Source organism: Seriola aureovittata, chromosome 10, assembly GCF_021018895.1.
Source record: "Seriola aureovittata isolate HTS-2021-v1 ecotype China chromosome 10, ASM2101889v1, whole genome shotgun sequence".
Lineage (NCBI taxonomy): Eukaryota > Metazoa > Chordata > Actinopteri > Carangiformes > Carangidae > Seriola > Seriola aureovittata.
The window spans coordinates 13,092,556-13,111,078 of NC_079373.1; the positions used below are offsets into that span (position 1 = coordinate 13,092,556).

Genomic DNA, 18,523 nt, shown 5'->3' on the forward strand with positions numbered 1-18,523 from the left:
TATCTATAAGAGATACTACAACCCAAAAATAATCCAAAACTGTCAAGTATGACATTTAGGTTTATCCAGATGTGGGATAGGAGGAGGATGACTAGTGAGGTTCAGCAAGTGAGATGCAATGTGGGAATCAGGAAAGTCTCAATATTATGGTTATTGGTAAAACTATATCATACCGAAGGAGACATACTGCAAATGTACATGAAGTACTGCTCATATATGAACTGTTTATAGTGCTATATTGGTGAAGTGCTTCTCCCCAATGCCTTGTTTGTCATACTGTCAACTGAAAAAAATGACCTGCATGTGGAAAGGAAGTGATTTAGAGGGAAGGTAAGAGGGGTTATCAATTATTTCCCACTGAAAAAAGCTTTGAATGAAGGAGCTGCTGGGGCCAAAGGTGCTGCGTATAGCACCAACAGTTGTCAGCCTCACAATGAGCGCTGCTGAAAAGCCAATCTCATATTGCAGCCTGAGAGGTTACCTTGCATTAACGAGCTGCCTTCCCATGGAAAGCGCTTCATGACAAAAACAGCCTGGAGACAAGGGGGTGATGTCACCCCTCCACTGAAGCAGTGAACCCTAACTGTGTACATTTCAAGGCCCATTTATAATCTCACAAAGCCAACAACAGAGCCATGGAAATGCATAAGGGGATGCATAAACAATAATAATGACCATGTCATAAAAGACAACTGCTGTGTCTCTTTGTCTTTTTACACGACACAAGCAGCAGTAGAGCAGTATTCTTTGACGGGATGAGTGGATGTTTGTTCTGGCAGGGTGTGGGGGATACGCACCACTTCCTCATCGGAGAGCTCCCGTCCCTGGATGCTGCTACTGTCTCGCACAGCCTGTTGGTGCCTTTTGCCCTTGGTGTGGCTGAACAGGTGCACCTCTGAGGTGATCTGCAAACACAAACACAGTGGTCAGAGGTCACTGCTGCGGACACAATGGAGGCGAAGGCAGGAAAGGGTCAACAGAGTCCCATGGGGTGCCGGTGAAACGAAATACAACAGGGGCTTTTCAATGAGACATGACTTGCCTCTTCGTTTAAACCAAAGACTAAGGAGAGGACATGTGATTTGTTACATATACCATATTATGCGTGACATGGAAAGGATGACTTTATGGTTGTATTTTATTGTATAATCTTTTCTTTATAACCAGTCTACAGCAAAGTAGAGTCTAGCTGGAGAAACCACTGACCTCAATAACTCTCTTCTGGGATTTTAAAACTTAAAAAACAAGTTTAACATTTAAAGAAAAAAAAATCCAAAAATTCTTTACAAAATGTTTTCAATATGCTTGCCCTACTGTGCACTGGACATCACAGATAAATAAATGTAGTGCAGTTCTGAGAAATGGTCACAACAAGAGGCTGGGTTGCTCCCCCATCTCTGGAAATAAGCCCATTTAGAACGGTTTGTGTTTAATGTCATTAAATAAAGTGCTTTCCGCTGACCCATCCATGATCTCTGGTGTCAGATGCTGGCCAAGGTCATCTAACGTTTTAACAAGATTTCCTCATTCACCCCCGGAACCCCCTCTTTATCTGATGCTGGTTTGAAGACTCAAGGTGTCCCACCCTTGTTACCGTGGCAGCGGGTCCATCAGAGATAAATGCGTCTGTGTGTTGGATTTGTTGCCTGACACTTGAAAAAGCATAATCACACCCAGTCATAAATCTCTGTTTTAAGAGTCCCTGATTAATCAATGCAGTTAAAACCTCATTTAAATGTGCCCTCTTCCAAAAAACCTCTGAATCACCTTCCTATCAGCATTTTTATGTATATACAGCCTGCCAAATAACACAGGAGATGCCCAAAGTAGTAAATGTCTTTTTCTTTTCCTCAGATACAAGTATACCAAAGACACACATATATTAATTTAGGATAGTACAATAATTAACTGAAGGGTTCAATTCAAGCTTATTTGAAAGTAATGAGGATTTCTGTACAATAACAGAAGATATGGAAGTTGTACTGTCAGATTCAACATAGTGTCTACAAGTCAAGGACAGCAATGAGCATCAATAAGTCCTGAAGCTGTTAGACTAAAACTATACGTACCACAACACTGCACAGGGAGCAGTGTTTCTTGCGCTCATATGGTGTCAGTTTGGGGGCGTAGTCTGTGTTAGCATGTCGACCACTGCTAAGCTCAGCAGCTTTCTCCTTCCTCTGCTCAATTTGCTCCATATGCCTACGGCTGCTCTCATCATGCTATGGGAGAAACCAGAAACCAGGGGTCATATGGGAAATGATGATTCCTGTATGGTGTCCGTTAGAGAAATGAGATGGCATAAGGTATAAGGTATAAACTTACCTTCATCTGAATTTTCTTCTGTAGCTCTTCCATGGCCTCCTGTTGAGCAGCACTAAGAGCAGCCAGACGTTCCTCTCGATCTCTTCAGATAGAACATATAAAAGCAGTGTAAAACCACGGTGCATCTAAACATACATTTTTCACTGATCTAAATTACTTTTGAAAACAAATGAGGATAGGTGCAGACACCTGAAGAACCATGAACCTGAGATTTGGGACAACAAACCTGGCCCTTTCCCGTGCTGCATCTTCTCTAGCTTTCTCTTTTTCCTGCCTCTGCTGTTCAATGCGAGCCTCCTGCTCCTTCCTCCGCATCAGCAGCTCTTCTACTCGTGCCTGCCGTTCCGCTTCCAGGACCCGTTTACGCTCCTGCAGAGGGAGTAGAAGAGAATGGGGATGCAACGCAATGTTAAAACTATTTGTGAAAAAATTAAGTTTGAATGGAGAATTGTTGTTTTTTTTGTGTCACCTGCACAGCCTCATCTCTGGCCTGCTTCTCCTCCTGTCTCCTCTGCCTCTCCTCCTGCAGCTCATTAAGGCGTTGCTCATACTCATTTAACTTGGCCAGGGCATCGTGCCTCTTGTTTTGGGCTTCAAGAGTGTTAATGAATGCAATTTCATTCACCTGTACAGACATATACTAAAGGATGAGGATATAAACGCACACAAGGTATAAAACATAGACATAAACATCAATGCATATACACACAGAGGACTGGGGGTGTCAGTTTGGCTTTCTGTAGCTTCAATATTGAAACCTATGAAATGTGTTAAAAAGTTGGATACTGTCCCCCCCACCCCACCCCTCAGATCTAAACACTCCTTTTCAAGGGACATATGTGTGTATGCATGAATGTAATGTAACACTAAGTGAAAATAAGCATGACCGCAAATGCCCAACTTAATTCAGAAAATTCCTGCGCTGTCGCATATTGTTACAGCTTTTCAGGGGATCCCCTCCTATACCTTGGCCTCTTCTTCTTGAGCTTTCTTCACAATTGCCTGGAGCTGCAGCTCTCGCTTAAACTCTGCATGTAACAGCTTTTCCTCCATCATCCTCCGACGTTGCTCCAACAACTCCTCCTTCCATTTCCTCACCTCCTTCTCCTGCAGAAAGTGGAGAGTGAGAAACTGTGTTAAAAATATGTAAAATGTACAATACATTCTCCAGGACAACACAGATAATGGATTCTTGATCTATCAGTTGCTACCCTCTCTTGTGTGTCCCCGTGTGGATTAATGTGAATATACACCACTTCATACATTTATGTGGTTAATCCTGATTTATTCTAGGACTCACTCATCTCGCTATGGCCTGGAGAACAAAAACAAACTTCATGAAAGGCTGTTGATTTTGGCCAGGAGGTCTCTCTCACGACTGTCTGCGGCCAGCTGGCCTGGATGCGACTGGAGGCGGTTATAATATTTGGTGATTCTATCGGGCAGTGTGCTGACAGAACCTCTCGTTGTGAGCCAGGCTGGTCTTAGCTTGCATGAAGTTTCTTTAGGGTGCTTTCCGTCAACTCGGCATGGCTTACTCACCCTCTCTAGGAGCTTCTGCAGTTTGAGCGTCTTTTCCTCCCGGAGTTTGTCCCTCAGCTGCTGCGCCTTCAGCTGTTTCTCCTCATGTTTCTTCTTTGACTCTGCAATGGTTCTGTCAAAAATATGGTAACAAATCATTTGTCTCTTTCTGTGCCCTTATCAACAATGTGAAAGGCAGACATAGACTCTGATAGGCACTACGGCCTGCTTAGACGTTCTGGGTGGTAACCTAAAAAAAAAGAGAGGTCAGACGTAGTAAGTGGGCCTTTGACTCTAAAGCTGCTGGGTTAAATCCTTGTCAAAATAAGATGAGGGGATTGGAAATGAGTAGATTGTGGTGCTGTTCAGGGAGGCACTAAACAAGAAGAGAAGCTGATTGCCCTGTGTAGATACTGTCACTGTGTGTCAAGAAATAAACCAGGCGGTTGAAAAATCGAAAAAATATACTTAACCGACTACTGTACATAGAAAAAGTTTTTGCACCTTTTGCGCGACGGCGAGGACAATTTCTCATGCATGTGGATCCCATGTCCAGGAGGCCGTGCAGGTTCCTCTTCTACCATGTCCCCCCATGAGGTACTCTGACGCCATGGCTCCCGGGCTACAGGACAGATAAGCAACGAAATTGAACACTTAAATGTAATGTTATTAAAAAAGTTCAGGGTTCATTAAGATGTTGACCTACATACCGTCATAATCTGCCAACATGTCACTCCAATCTATATTGGATCCACAACCTCCGTTGCCAATGCTAGCCTGTAAGGAGTTGTATTTTTATATGTCAACATATAATAAGGTTAATTATCTAAATCAAAACTCTAACTTGCAGCCAAACAAAAAAGTGCAAATTATTTTCAGTATAAACGACTGAATCTTACAGAGAAGTCGCTTTCGTTGTCAGTCTCCAGGTCATTGTTCTCGGCCTGAATCTCTCTGGTCAGCTGCTCTTCCTCAGCGATGGCACTGGCGATTGCCTCCTCGTTGGCTTTCTCCAGTCTGTCAGCAAGCTCCTCTTTCTTGGCCAGGACCTCTGCCATGGACTGGGGCTGAACACATGACACAGTTACCACCTCACACACAAATTTCACAATTCATAACATTATGTTGTTCAAACCAACATACACTTAGTCACCAGAAAAACAGAAATACAATACAATAGTCCTCTGATATACTACCTTTGTGAAAATTATTATTTCTATTATTTCTGAACATGTGTCAGAAAGTTTCTAATATTTTTCTCCCTCCCTTTGTGCATATTAGGGTGACAAAATATGCAATGCAATGCAATATATAGTCCTGCACCAATGCTATATTTGAAATATATGCTATATATATGCAATATTTCTAAATGAACAAAAAGGAGTGAATGTTTAGCACCTGTAATAATACATTTTAGTTTCTGTGCAGTTGGTCTGATTCAAACTTGGGTGTACAATTCAGAGACTGAGGGGAACACCATATCAACCCAATCACAGTTTGTACCACACAATCATCACAAGAATCACGAGTGAGGAAGCATTCAATATTCATGCAGGGCACGTTTACTGTGAGGATGAAGAGATGGTGGAAGGAGGCAACTGATGGTTTTGCTTTGTGAAACTGGCTTTACTTTTAGTACGTTTAGGAGTTTATGCATTTTCATGACACAGCAATAATAAGAGAATGACACACAGATTACTCCAAGGCAGGAACTACAAAAAAAAAAAATGATGGAGGTAAATAAGGACGACCCTTCTCAACAGTGTCTGGGTAAGTGTGCAGGTGAACATGCTGAAAGCATGTGTCTTTTACATGAGGTATGTATGGGAAGGTTAAAAAGTTCTAGCTCCAACTGTTGCACATATGTGTAACTTGTTGACATATTTGAGGCCAAATAACCTTCACTGCAGATTTGAGCTGAAGTTTTGTTCCACATGATTTCATTAACCACCTATCAAAATGTTACAGTATCCCACTTAGGGGTGTAGGCATCCTTGATTAAGTGTATGAAGCTCTGTGTTTACTCACTCCATGATGCTTAACAATAGGGACAATACCTGATGTAGACAGACAACATTCGCCAAAGATTTGACACTGGGTTGAATACAAACTGGAAACTCAGTCCAGGTTTAGCAGCACTTTTTTTTTTTTTTTTTGCACAGAATTTTAAAAGTGGCCAAAATAACTAAAACAAGTTGAGAGATTATTTTTGGGTAACACCCAGGGAGCACTTGCTTGAGTACAAAAGCCATCTAGCTCACAGCTATTCTTCACAGTGAACGGTGCTATAACAACACTACACAGAGCTATGCAGTCTTGCCTGCACATTTGGTCTGGCGGTTTCTTAAGACTGACTTTGTTTAGGCGGTGAAGGACCCTTGGGGGATCCCTGGCCCCCGACCCTCCCCTCCCTCTGCTCCTCCATCTCTCAGCACTCACAGTAGAAAGCTCTGTGGGGTCCAGCACACTCTCCAGTTTCACCGCTGCCATGGGAGTCTCAGCCTGTCCTGGAACAGATGTGGCCATGCCCTGTGACGCGCCCCCCTCAGCCCCACTGTCCCCCAAGACCAACAGTGCATCGAGCCCATCCGTCTGGGGTGGATCTGGGGATGAGGAGCGGCCCAGAGAAGGGACTGGGACTGATAAGGTAATGTCTGTTGGTGGGATAGTGGCTGATGATGAGGTGGACTCTGGGGCTTGGGAAGGGGTATGAGCTGCTATGGGGGGAGGCGCGTCTTCGCAGGGTGCGTCGACACACTGCCCCGAGTCTCGTACACTCTCTGCTGGGGGCTGCACCGACAGTCACACACAAACACACGCAAACTCAATTAAAGACATGCATATTTCAAGCAATTCATGAGCAATAACCAAAACAAAAAAATCAGACCAATCAACACACAGCTGAGAACACAAATGCATGCAGGGAAGCTGATACTGACATGCCCTAAACATCCAATTATAATCAAAATAAGCAGATAGATCAGAAATACTGATTTGTATTTCAAAATTAACCAATGGCTATGACACACTCTTACCGTGTGTGTCTGGAGGCATTGACAGAGTATTTATTTCATGAGAGTGAAAATGGTTTTTTTTTTGCCTCTGAAATGTCAGTGTACAATCAATCGCCTTAAAGCTGATACGCCTGTCTGGACAGTGTCTATGAATACCATGGAGCCCAAAACAAAAACAAATGTGGCTGATAAAATGGTCTACTGTTACTCTGCTCCTCCTGAATAATTGATACCCAGGGACTGCATGGGGAAAAAGATGTGACAAGGTACTGAACCTCAGTACCTCCATCATGTGCCCATTCTCTGGACTTCCAACCTCCTTCAGAGGGTCAGGCTCTGCAGGGACTTGCTGCTCAGTGTCCGTATGGCTTGAGTCCTTGGCGGGGGGACACTGAGGTTGGAGTTGTTTCGTTTCCTGTTGCGGCAGATGTGACTGGTTACCCTTGGTGCTGTCCTGTTTTGGGGTGACATGAGCCAATACAGGACTGACCTTGGCAACTATGGCAGCAGAGCGAGGCTTGGCAGTGCGTCCTCGTTGGACAGTCTCCCAGCCCTCAGCATCCTTTTTACCTGGAAAACACATGAGGCACTCCATAAATTGAGGAGAAGTAGATGTGTTACTGTATTCTCTTTGTCAGAAGAAACCACATTCTCTTTAACTACAATCTGGGGTGGGTTTGAGTGGAATTTCTTACCGGGTTTTTCTACCGGAGATATGGTCGTTTGATTGGAGCTAGGGGCGTTGTGAGTGCACTTCACTCGGTCTGCCCAACTGGGGCCTGTGTGGGAGAGCCGCGCTGCAGCCAGTGTAGGTGGAGGACCACTGAAGAACACACATACACGCACAGACACACATCATGCATGAGAATAAGCAAATGTGAACCCATGTTGACAGTTAGGTTTTTTTAGCTTTATTAAATCCTGTCTCTGAGTAATTTCAACTGTGCTGCCTATCTAAGAAGATCCAATGGTCTGAGGCAGTGTCTGCTGAACCCCCCACACTCTCCACTCAGAGATAGCATGGAACTGTATTGGGCAACAGGCCTCCATCATGATCAATATCCATTTCCTGCAGCATCAGATTACAAAGCAGTGCACATATTGAACCGATGCTTCAGCAGTCTTTAACTGGGACTTTCATCTACACCTTCCACTGATTCTATGGCCCAAGAGTGAGAGGCTCAACAAATTGCATTAAACAAATGCTTCAACATCAGCGATCAATGATTGTATTGCTAGATAACATAGTTTGCATTTTTTAAGCCCTTCAAAAACAAGCACAGAGCATCATTACAAATATGGATTGGTTAATAACAGGATACCTTATGATACTATGTTAATCAAATAAAAGTTTCTGTTGGTCTTTAAAACCAGATCAAATACCTAATGGTGACAGAAAAAAATGAACCAAACAGGGGGATGAGTAGAAATGATGACAGTGAGACAGAGCTTACCCAAAGTTGAGGGTGCGACGTGCACCTGGAGAAGGAACCATTCTGTCAGCCGAGGGGCTTGGCATCACATGACGTCCCGGGGACATCTTACGCACCTCCCAGGCTAAAGAGGTGGGCCTGAACAAAGTGAAAGTGGCTAACATTATTTGACCAACACTAATTACAATTCATAGTAGCCAAATACGCACAGGCTTGGCTCACAGTTTGGCAAATCAGTTAAATGGCTGATTCACTTGCTGCAATTTATGCAATAAATGGAGCATGGAAAAGTTTCAGGTTGTCTTATTGATTAACACTATGCTTTAAATGAACAAATTGGGAGGCAGCACTGGGAATTTCATTTCCTAGTCAATTTACGGTTGCAGTGGTCACTGTGTTAAAGAGAAGCCAATAAACTCATGGATCTGTTTGAATTAAAGCCAAGGCTATTGATCCATTCTGTTTGTGACTCAAGCCAGGGACCAGACACCGGCACTTCCAGTTTCACCTCAGGGAGCAATTCAAAATGGCGAGTGAATGAAAGTGAGAGACAAAGAAAAACAGTGAGAAAGACAAACTAAAGATCACCTGTTCTGGGCATCTGTTTTCTCCAACTTCTCCTGAAGCTGGATCCAGTCTATGAGAGCTTTGAAATCCCGCACGTAGTTGTTCAGCATCATCAAGACCTCCTAAAGACAGCAGTTACAATAGGAGTCTGATTACACAGCACATTATAAACAAACATGAAGAATGGAACAATGTGCAGACCAATGAAGAGATAGATTTGAAAAAAATAAATAAATAAATTTAGTTTCATAAACTGGAGAGATACCAAAACTATTTCCTTAATACTGTCAGAAAGAAATGCACTATATAACAAAACTTGACCTGGGAATTACCCTGTTTTCATTAAGTTTATACTGATATTTTTATAACCATTGTATAATGTAAGCAGATTGTTTTTTTTAAGTTTTATTAGGGTTTGCAACTTAGGGCCTGTCTGTGAGGTTAAATACTTCTGGGATAAGTTTAACAGAGCAAAAGTATAAATGTAAAATGTGCAGAAAAAGACAAATTATTTTCAATTAAAACTGGCAATCTCCCATTCAAGTGACTTTAAAACTGACAATGATCAAGAGTGTGAAAGCACATGTTCCTGCAAAAAGACAAACACTTGAGTTTGAGGAATAATACAGAAGGCAAATTCCAAATAGCAAATTATCTGCACTTGGACAGACAGACAGAGTTGGTTATCCAGAGGCGGTGGGCTGTGTGGAGCTTTTTCCCAGAGCTCTAATGAAACGGACACAGCTGATTGATGGGGAGCGTGAAGGGAGTGGTAATTGAGAGTAAAGCTTCACAGTGCTTTTAGTTAATAGACAAGTCAGGCCAGTGAAAGATGTGTCCAGCAGCAGGTCTGCTCATTAGAGCTGGTTAACAGGCAAAGACCACCGTTGTGGCCCGGTGTTCATTTGGTAATGAAGGCCGAGATGAAGAGAGGTTTGCTGCTCCTCTGACAGAACCAACACTGAGTGAAGGCACCATAAAGCGGCTTTCAGCATGTTCACCAGCACAGTTACCCAAATACAACCCTCACATAACATTTCATGAGGAATAACAAAATGTTTAACCTTCTAGAGGCAGTGCCATAAAGTAGAATGGGCACTAAAAGCCTGTGGTCCTGACACTGAAACAAGAATGAACAGGTACAGCCATAACAGAGTTAACAGAGTTATTGCCCTCAAGTAAATAATTAACAGTTTTCATTGTTTTCTGTTTTTATTTAAACAATTATAAACTAGAATAGCCTGTATCAGTTCACTTTAAAAATGATAGAAATTAAAGAAAAAAATCACAACCTCAACTTATTCTAAGCACCGAGTTCCTTTCCTGCCTGGTGTGGATGATATGTCTAATAAATCAGGTGATGGGATAAAGGAATAGTTGATAGGAGCTAATTAGGTCTGAGGACCGTGGGGTAAAGAGGAGTGGGTGTTATTAATAAGCATACATGAATCATTCTGCTGGAGGAACAATTTCCCATCCGACCGGGAAAACATATTATATTATTAGGTCAGCACTGAGGTTCTGATTCAAAAGTATTACAGTAACACAGCCTTAGCAGAGATTTAGGCATGATTTGCTGATGTTGGTTATGTTTATGTGCATTTGTTTTTAGGTTGAAAATTGTTAGCAGGGCACAGAATACAGATTGCCCACAGCTACACTGGGGGATTGTGGCTGGGGGCTATCAGAGCACTCTGCTTCCCCTCCAGATGACTCCATCATCTATCAGTGTCCATTAAACCCAAGCTGGGTGGGTTGGGGGATTATGAACAGCACCCAGCCCCCCTGGCCATTAGACAGCATTAGGGTGTAGAGCGATACAGTGGTATGAGAGTTAAAAAAAAAAAAAAATGAGCAGCCAGATGTCTGACATAGGCCAACTGACAACATGCTGATCACACCGCAGGGAGCTGCGCTGTGGCACTGACAGCAAGCCAACCACACCACAGGGAACTGGGCTACGGTACTGACCGCAGACCGTCACCAGAACCATGCTCAGCATAATGCAGCATGGCAGAAAAATCAATAAAACACAGGACCAGCAGTATCATGCCAGTGTGCCCTGGAGCAACATCACAGCGCCACTCAAAAGCGAGACAAAAGCAAAACAATTCCACAAAAAAGAGAACCATTGAAAATATGCGATTGATTTCATGTGCAAAATGTAGACTAAAAAAGGAGCCGAAATGGCTGAGCAACATTTCTGCAAAATGCCTCACAACAAACACAGCATATATACAATTCTGTTTACAGTCTGTCATCGATATTTAGTCCAGTCAGCCAGGCCTAAGAGAAAGTCCTGTGATAATTCTCTCGCCAGTAAGCCTTCAGAGAGCCTCTGACATGAAGCAGAAATCAAGAGGAATGTGACCTGTGAGGGAGAAATTTCATTCTGATCTTTATGTCCCCCTCTAGTGTTCATAAATCATATCACCTCAATAATCTCCCCAAATAAGGAATACCTGTTTGGTCAGTTCAGACCTTGAACATACTGATGCTGCCACAATGATTTGCCTTTCTACTGAGATAAAAAAAACAACTAACCTTGCATTCTACAACGCTCTGATCAGATTCACAGGTGACGTAAATCTCATCCACAGCTCGACGCAAGTTGTCAAAGAGGAACGCCCAGTAACGTGCTCGCAGGTCCACCTTGCGGGGCTGTCTGGCTTTGGTGGGGCTCTTTTCTGCCCCCTTGTCCAACAAGGCACCGGCTGTGCCTTTACTTTCCACACCAGCATTCTGTGTAAACAGAGCATGAACCAAACATAATGGCAACAATGACAAACGTATTACAGTTTCATGTAAATCGCTAATTGTTTACATATATAGCAGCCACAGCAGTTTTTGTCTGTTGGCTGAGACAGGAGGTGCACCTATAATATACCTTATATTACCAACCATACATATAGGTAGATTTCAACCCCTTTGCACCAATGTCGATGCCACACATTAACCCAGTGGTTTCAACCAGAGCGTGTCAGGAAGTATTAAATATTAAAATACAAAGCATCAATAACTATGGAAACTAAAAGAAAATAATAGATTTGGTTAAATGGCATTAGTGCAGTTGGTGACAAATTCTTGTTGGCAACACTCTTTATACACTTCACACTCTCGTTGTAGCTTGTTGCAGTGTTACACATCTTTTTGAAAAGTTTGCAACCTTACGCAACAACAACTAATGGACATAAGGTTATGTTCTCGAAATGAAGTTCAAAGATCAGACTTCACAAACAACAGTTGCAGTACTGGTCTGTTTTTACCCCATTTTCTATGTGAACTCAGCTTTTCCAAGACTGACTCACAAAAAAAAAACAGTGAGTGACATGACCATCGCAGATGCACTACAGCGAGTAGGTTAGCTTGGTGAATAGCTCCCTCTAGTGGAAACAGATGATACACCAACCTGTTTCTTATTCCTTTGCTGACCAGAATTGATCCTCTGAGCCCTGGAACTGCCACTGGAGTTGCTTTTGGACTTTGCTATGTAGAGAGAAAAAGAGGCTTACATACAGTCAAAGGTGAAATAAACAATTTAAGCTTCAAGTTAACAGTCAACATGCTCCGATGATTGTCTTTTATTAAACCATTTGCAGTCATGTGTTTTTGGATTATCATTGATTAATTCAAATTTCACAAATGTAACGTATGTATAACGGAGTGGTAGAAAAGACCAAAACTTTATAATCTTTTATGTCTTTTATCTTTCTGGCTTTCATGGCATGAACTTGAATAAGCCTTGAATAAATAACTGGCCTGACCCACAAAGAAGAGGGAGAGTCAGTGAAAGTGAGAGAGTGTGAACAGCTCTGGTGAGGGTTCCTGAGTAGGTTGGCCTAAAAGACACTCTCAATAAAAAATAAAAAAAGCCTCAACAATGTGAAGGAGCATGGGAAAATACATTGTCAAACAGATAAGTTGAACGTCACCATCTTGGCAGTGCTCTCTCTCTCTCTTTCTCTCTCAGAAATAACAGGATAAATGACATCACATGGACCATCCAAACAACATGGAGGCTATTACATAATTACGCATTGACAAAACATCCTGAACCACAGTGCAGTATAGCACAATAATCTGTGCCCCCAAGAATTTTATATTCTACATAACAGAGGGCTACGCATCAGGCATAAGCTTTGCCTGCATAGGAGATTCTCTGTCATCCTCTATCAGTTTAGCCGTGATATGAAATGAAATGATCATTGTTTTACACCTGATACTGTATTACAACTAACAGCACTGACTGTAAGAAAGTTCAAAGGCTGTGGTCACTTTAATGCTCCAGATAAATGACTAAACATCCTCCACTGACCCAAAGGTATGCGAAACACACCTAAAGCAAAAATCAGCAAACACACCTGCAAATGGACAATGAAGACCTATAGTAAGTAAAAAAAAAAAAAAAAAAAAAGTCATGCTCCTTTTTACTCTTGTGATGTTAACATGAATCCTTGACACGTGGCAATGATGATGAAACTTGCAACACAGCATAATAACAGCATATTAGCATGCACAGAAAGTTTGTTTGTATGCAGCTACCAACCTTCCTCCTCTTTGTTCTCTAGTGGTACACTCCAGGCAATGAGGTTTCGAGCAGCGCGGCCCTCTTCAGCAACTATCTTCCGCACTTTGTCATGGCTGTTGGAGCGCTGGAAAGATGCCTGCAGGAGAGACAGAGGGTTCAACACATCAGTTTGCATTTTGTCCAGGGATCAAGTGAAAATGTGTGATAAGGTGACTTTCAATATGATATCATGATATACTGCTAAAGACAAGGATAATAACATATTAGGTAATTCTGAGAAACATGATATATTGCAAGACAAACACAAGTTGTCTTGACATTCATTAAGTGCCCAGACCTCCGTGGAATAATGGACACCAATTTTGCATTTCACAATCAACATTTTACACAGCATCAGTTTTACTCCAAATAGATTCACATAGCCATGTGCATGTTTAACACAAACTTCATTTGGTAACCACTTTACAGCCAGGTTTTTTTTACAACAATAGCTTTAATTATTTTCAAATGAACAAGGTAGGATTTCACCTTAGATACTACAAAGGGTTAAATCGGGGAAAGAAAAAAATGAAAAGAAAAAATAAGCTCTTAGATGAAGCTCCATTTCTGTCAAAAAGCCATTAAATCAATTAGCCTCAAAGTTGCACTGTTTGACGTACATTCTTCCATCTCGCTAATGTAGTTTATTTGGAGTCAATCCCACATACACTGTCTTTTTGCAGTAAATATTCACTAGTGCATCAAATCTACTGCTGGTAATAGTCCCCAACAAACACACCATTAACTCCTGTTTAAGTAATGTTTGCTAAAAAAAAAAAAAAAAAACCTACAGTGTCCAGCTTTTTTTAAGAAATTACTTGGCATGTTTTTTTCAAAATTAAACTATATATTGATGACCTGTTTTTAAAGATTTTTGTCTTTAATAGGAACAAAAGGGCTTGTGGCTGAGTGCCACATGCAGGGTCGGGACATAGGACAGTTGTGAGAGAATAACAAACACTAGTCTTTTCATGAGATCTGATGACAATATAAAAGAAATATAGAATATCACCAGCACAATTCTTTTAACGAAATAGTTTTACTAGAGTGTTAACTGGTAACAGAGCCTTAGGCATAAGTACTGTTGCTATGGTTACATCCATTTTAACACAATGACATAAAACAGTGTGCAACAAAGTGCACACAGTACATCTAACAAACATAATTCAAACATAAATACAGGCATAAGGAGCAGGACTGTCACGTGTCTGTGGTAAAGGAAAGATATACCTATGCTATGGTATACAGCAACTCAAATCTTTTCAACTCAGTTACTTAAAAAATACCAATTCCTTATCTAAACCATCCACTCCATGAAAAAAGAAATACTTGGTAACACTGTGAAATTCCACAAAAGAGCATATTGCAAAATGCTGTTTCAATTATTTGGCCAGTCCTTGCTGTGAGATTGTGAATTGGGGTTGAGGCTACAATACGGCAAGCATTAAGTACACTGTATGCAAGAGGTCTACAAGCACAAACTGTGACAAGAAACAGCTACAAGCTGAAGCCCTAAACTCGCTTTGCTCCCAGCATGCATCATGGTTGACCTACACATTGAGTATGCATCAGTGAACTTGATTTTAACCTCGGGTGAAGCAGATACTGTGAACCAAAATAAATGCAGTGGAAGTCATTCATCACAGCCTTTACCGATGCAAAATTAAAATGCCCTGTGATGAAACATGGCAACAGCATCCTTCTGCATCCCCATCTCATGGTGAAACATTTTCTCACATAACAGTTGGGTAAAATGGCTCATGAATGCAAAATCAAATCTCCTAAACATAAGAAATAACAACTCAATTTTACTATGCAATAGCTTAAACAGAAATACACAATGTACCCGACAGTCTGCTTGGTATCATTTGGCTTTGTAATCTTACATCACTAAATATTCTGACTTCTGGCAATCTGGTTACACAACAACACAGAAGCTAATACCTAGAGGCTTATCATTGTGGATCTTCCACTTGCTGTGTTCTCTCTCCCAGCAGAGTGGCCTGTACCACTTCTGTAGTGTTCATAAATGATTTAATTTCATGTTGACAAAAATCCAGAGCAAACTTTGCTATTTTGGTTAGACAACTGCAAGATGTGGTTTCAGACTTAAAATATATTGCTACCTGAAACCAACACAAAAATCGAGAGCCAGTTCTCCTGTTAATAGCAAATGAGTCATGGAACAAACCGTTCTCTCTTTTCCTGGCTGTCTCTCACTAGCACCACTATTCAGACAAGAAATACAGCAAAATTATTCCTCTACCACACTTGCAAAGATGAAGTATACAGTTTACATCCTTCCAAAGGTTTTGAGAAAACAAGTGATAATTAGCCCTGCGTTTATGTAAAAATGACAACAGTCTTTTCAGACTATCCTTAAAGGCTAACAGAGTAATGTGAACATGGCTCATTAGGCGTTACACATGTAGGAACAGCATGCATGTATTGGTCTGATACTATTTAATGTCCCTAAGGGGGATATCCAGCTGACCTACTTTTGACAAGCAAAATTCTTTACATGTCGAGTGGCCTGGGCTTTATTCTGCCAAGTAGAAAAAGACTACAAGGAGATAAAACAACATCAAACAACACAGGTCCGGCTAAAATGAGTAAGAACTATTGAGGTGGGTCAACGTCAATGCACTATCTCCTGTCCACAGAATGTAAATATTTACTCTGTGTTTCCTAGGCTTAGCAGCCATTGGATGACAGATGAGTGTTGTGACAATACATTACCTACTCACAACTGATGGCTACCTGAGTGCAGGAGCCTGAGGGAAAAAAAGGCTTACAGACACATTCTCTTGAGCCACCTAATCAGCTGCAAACAAGCTGTCTCCTGGACTGCACTGTAGGAGAATAACATACATTGTGGAGCATAACTTCTACAATATTCTCTGGCCAGGCAATCCTTCCCCATGCACCACAGAGAGCACTTACTTTCTAGACTGTGCTGAGTAAGGGGCAAGTGTAAGGTTTCCCTTTGGCAAGGTCTACAAACAGATGTAGGTAGCAAGACAGTGAGTGAGACCTAGCTCATTAGGACAGACACAGAGAAAATCAAAAGAATAGAGGATACATACAGAATAGAAGTACAGACTGTAAGCAGGTTCCTCGTCCTTATCCACCCCTGACATACTTTTGCAGCCCACTTCAGGCAACCTGTTCCCCCTCACCAACACTGCCACTTGTGCAAGGTGACATCGTCATCTGACGGTGGGACCAAAATAGACTCCCACTGTGTAGTCCACACTGCTATAGCAACTTGCCCAGCTGTGTCAACTCCTCTCCCATGAGCGACTGAGAAAGACAAGTGGTCAGTAGCCTGGCAGTCCTGTCTTTCACTTTGACTATTCTGTCTGTAATCCAGCCTGAGCCTTCAGCTCTCTGCTGAGTTAGCAGCCACTTCTTAGGCCCACCTCACTGCCTGCTTCTGTCTATCTGCCATCCACTCTTTTCTGCTCTCGACTGCATGCAGCTCCCTATATTTACAGCTTCTCTCCTCTGCTCTCCCTGCTCTGCATCAGAGCCCCCACTCTCTCTGTTTCTCATCTCTCACTCTCCTTCTGCCACAACACTGCGCAGTCATGTGCACACAGCAGGCCTGCCGCTCTGCCCCCTATCCCATGTTGCTAATGATGAGAGTTTAGCTGCAGGCAGAGAGGCAGTGTGTGCTAATACAAGCCTGGCTGTGCATTAGCCACACAGAGTGATGCTCTGGATCAGATTGGACTCAGCACTGGATGATTCACAGGCAGCTGGGGGACAAAACACATGGTTTGAATGCCTGCACATGGTACAAACTTACAAACTCTGCAAGAAGTTGGGACAATCTGGGAGAGCAGGATGCCTTGCCTCTTATATTACCCTGCATACCACTCCTCCTTTTGTCACACTCTTTAATGGCTATATGACAATACATTTACACACAGAAATCCCATGATTCCTCAACATCTTCTCTCAAATCTCATACAGCCATTTATCATCCCTTGGTAACAATGTCAAATGGTGATAAATGTGATGGTAGTAGAGGAGGAGGAGTAAAGGAGGATCATTTCACGATCTGAGTAGGCCACCAGAGCAGACAACATCACACCTACAGAAGGTAAGGTCACCAAAAACGCTGTTTTCATTCTGGGACTGTTAGCTAGGTGAACCTACTCTCAATTATCCCGTGGGTTAGCTCAAGCTAGCTAAGACTGCATGGGAATGTTAATGTTCTCGACTAAATTAACGGCTCATTGCTTACCTTCAAAGCGGTTAAGGGTGGATTCTTGCTTTTGCCTCCTCCATGCGAGGAGCCGGAGCTGTTGCTACCAGACCTCTCCCTCCCGTCCCCTCCTTGGCTAACTCTCGGGCCGAGACGGTGCTGTCCAGCGCCACGCCGTCGTCCATCGTGGCGGTTGTCTTTGGACATCGACCCGCCGTATGTTCAGCGCTCAGTGGGTAAGAAATAAGAGTCTGCGGACAAAGTTATCTTGTTGTCAGAGTTGATGGAAAAACATGTCAGATAAATACATGACAGTGAGGACAACCTAACAAAAGCAGGAAGTCCGTTGACTTTACATTTTCGACTGACGTTACGGTTGTCCAATGATTTCACCGTAAAATGGAAACAACATACATGCCAGCCAATCATGTACACAACAATTTGGGCCAAGGGGTGGAACAGATTTTCATAGGGCGGGACTTCAAGCCGTCTACCATAGCAACCATGACGATCGGGCGGGACGTTTGGTTGATTTCTCAGTGTAAGTAAAGTCGCTTACAACCGGCCGGAAATAGGCCAAACACTGAGTCTGCTTTCAATATAAAAGCTTGGTGGGTGCAAAACTTTCTCCCTCTATGAAAATAGATAGACCAAGCATGGAAATATTCCAGTTGAAGAGATAAGAACCCATTAAACTAGTACTAGTCCCCTAGTTCTTCAGACTTTACATTGCCCTTTAGTGTGTTAAATGCTTCCACTATTTGTAACTCTGTAGAGACTTCACTTTATAACAGTTTGACCAAAGCTGGATTTCCAACTTTGCAACGGGGGAAACTTCCCTGAGGACCCCCAAAAGCCACAGTTTAATTTGTCTCCAGTGGCA

General features: G+C 42.3%; 1 protein-coding gene across 3 annotated transcripts in view; it reads right to left on the reverse strand.

Moving 5' to 3' along the window:
• Positions 1-17,974, reverse strand: part of scaper (S-phase cyclin A-associated protein in the ER) — a 57,456-nt gene extending 39,482 nt beyond the window's left edge. Inside the window, exons 1-19 of one of the 3 annotated variants that reach the window (XM_056387145.1) lie at positions 17,680-17,974; positions 13,407-13,524; positions 12,270-12,346; positions 11,405-11,602; positions 8,882-8,982; positions 8,315-8,431; positions 7,556-7,683; positions 7,144-7,430; positions 6,286-6,636; positions 4,746-4,913; positions 4,557-4,623; positions 4,351-4,468; positions 3,868-3,979; positions 3,292-3,432; positions 2,795-2,950; positions 2,552-2,694; positions 2,326-2,407; positions 2,070-2,222; positions 798-905 (exon numbers count right to left, since the gene is read on the reverse strand). In XM_056387145.1, the coding sequence (XP_056243120.1) occupies positions 798-905; positions 2,070-2,222; positions 2,326-2,407; positions 2,552-2,694; positions 2,795-2,950; positions 3,292-3,432; positions 3,868-3,979; positions 4,351-4,468; positions 4,557-4,623; positions 4,746-4,913; positions 6,286-6,636; positions 7,144-7,430; positions 7,556-7,683; positions 8,315-8,431; positions 8,882-8,982; positions 11,405-11,602; positions 12,270-12,346; positions 13,407-13,524; positions 17,680-17,847 (2,793 nt within the window). In that variant the 5' untranslated portion in view covers positions 17,848-17,974. Of the gene's footprint in view, positions 1-797; positions 906-2,069; positions 2,223-2,325; positions 2,408-2,551; positions 2,695-2,794; positions 2,951-3,291; positions 3,433-3,867; positions 3,980-4,350; positions 4,469-4,556; positions 4,624-4,745; positions 4,914-6,285; positions 6,637-7,143; positions 7,431-7,555; positions 7,684-8,314; positions 8,432-8,881; positions 8,983-11,404; positions 11,603-12,269; positions 12,347-13,406; positions 13,525-16,513; positions 17,029-17,679 lie in introns of those variants that run through there. The other 2 variants (XM_056387146.1, XM_056387147.1) reach the window with 2 other exon arrangements.
• Between the last annotated feature and the right edge of the window lie 549 nt (positions 17,975-18,523).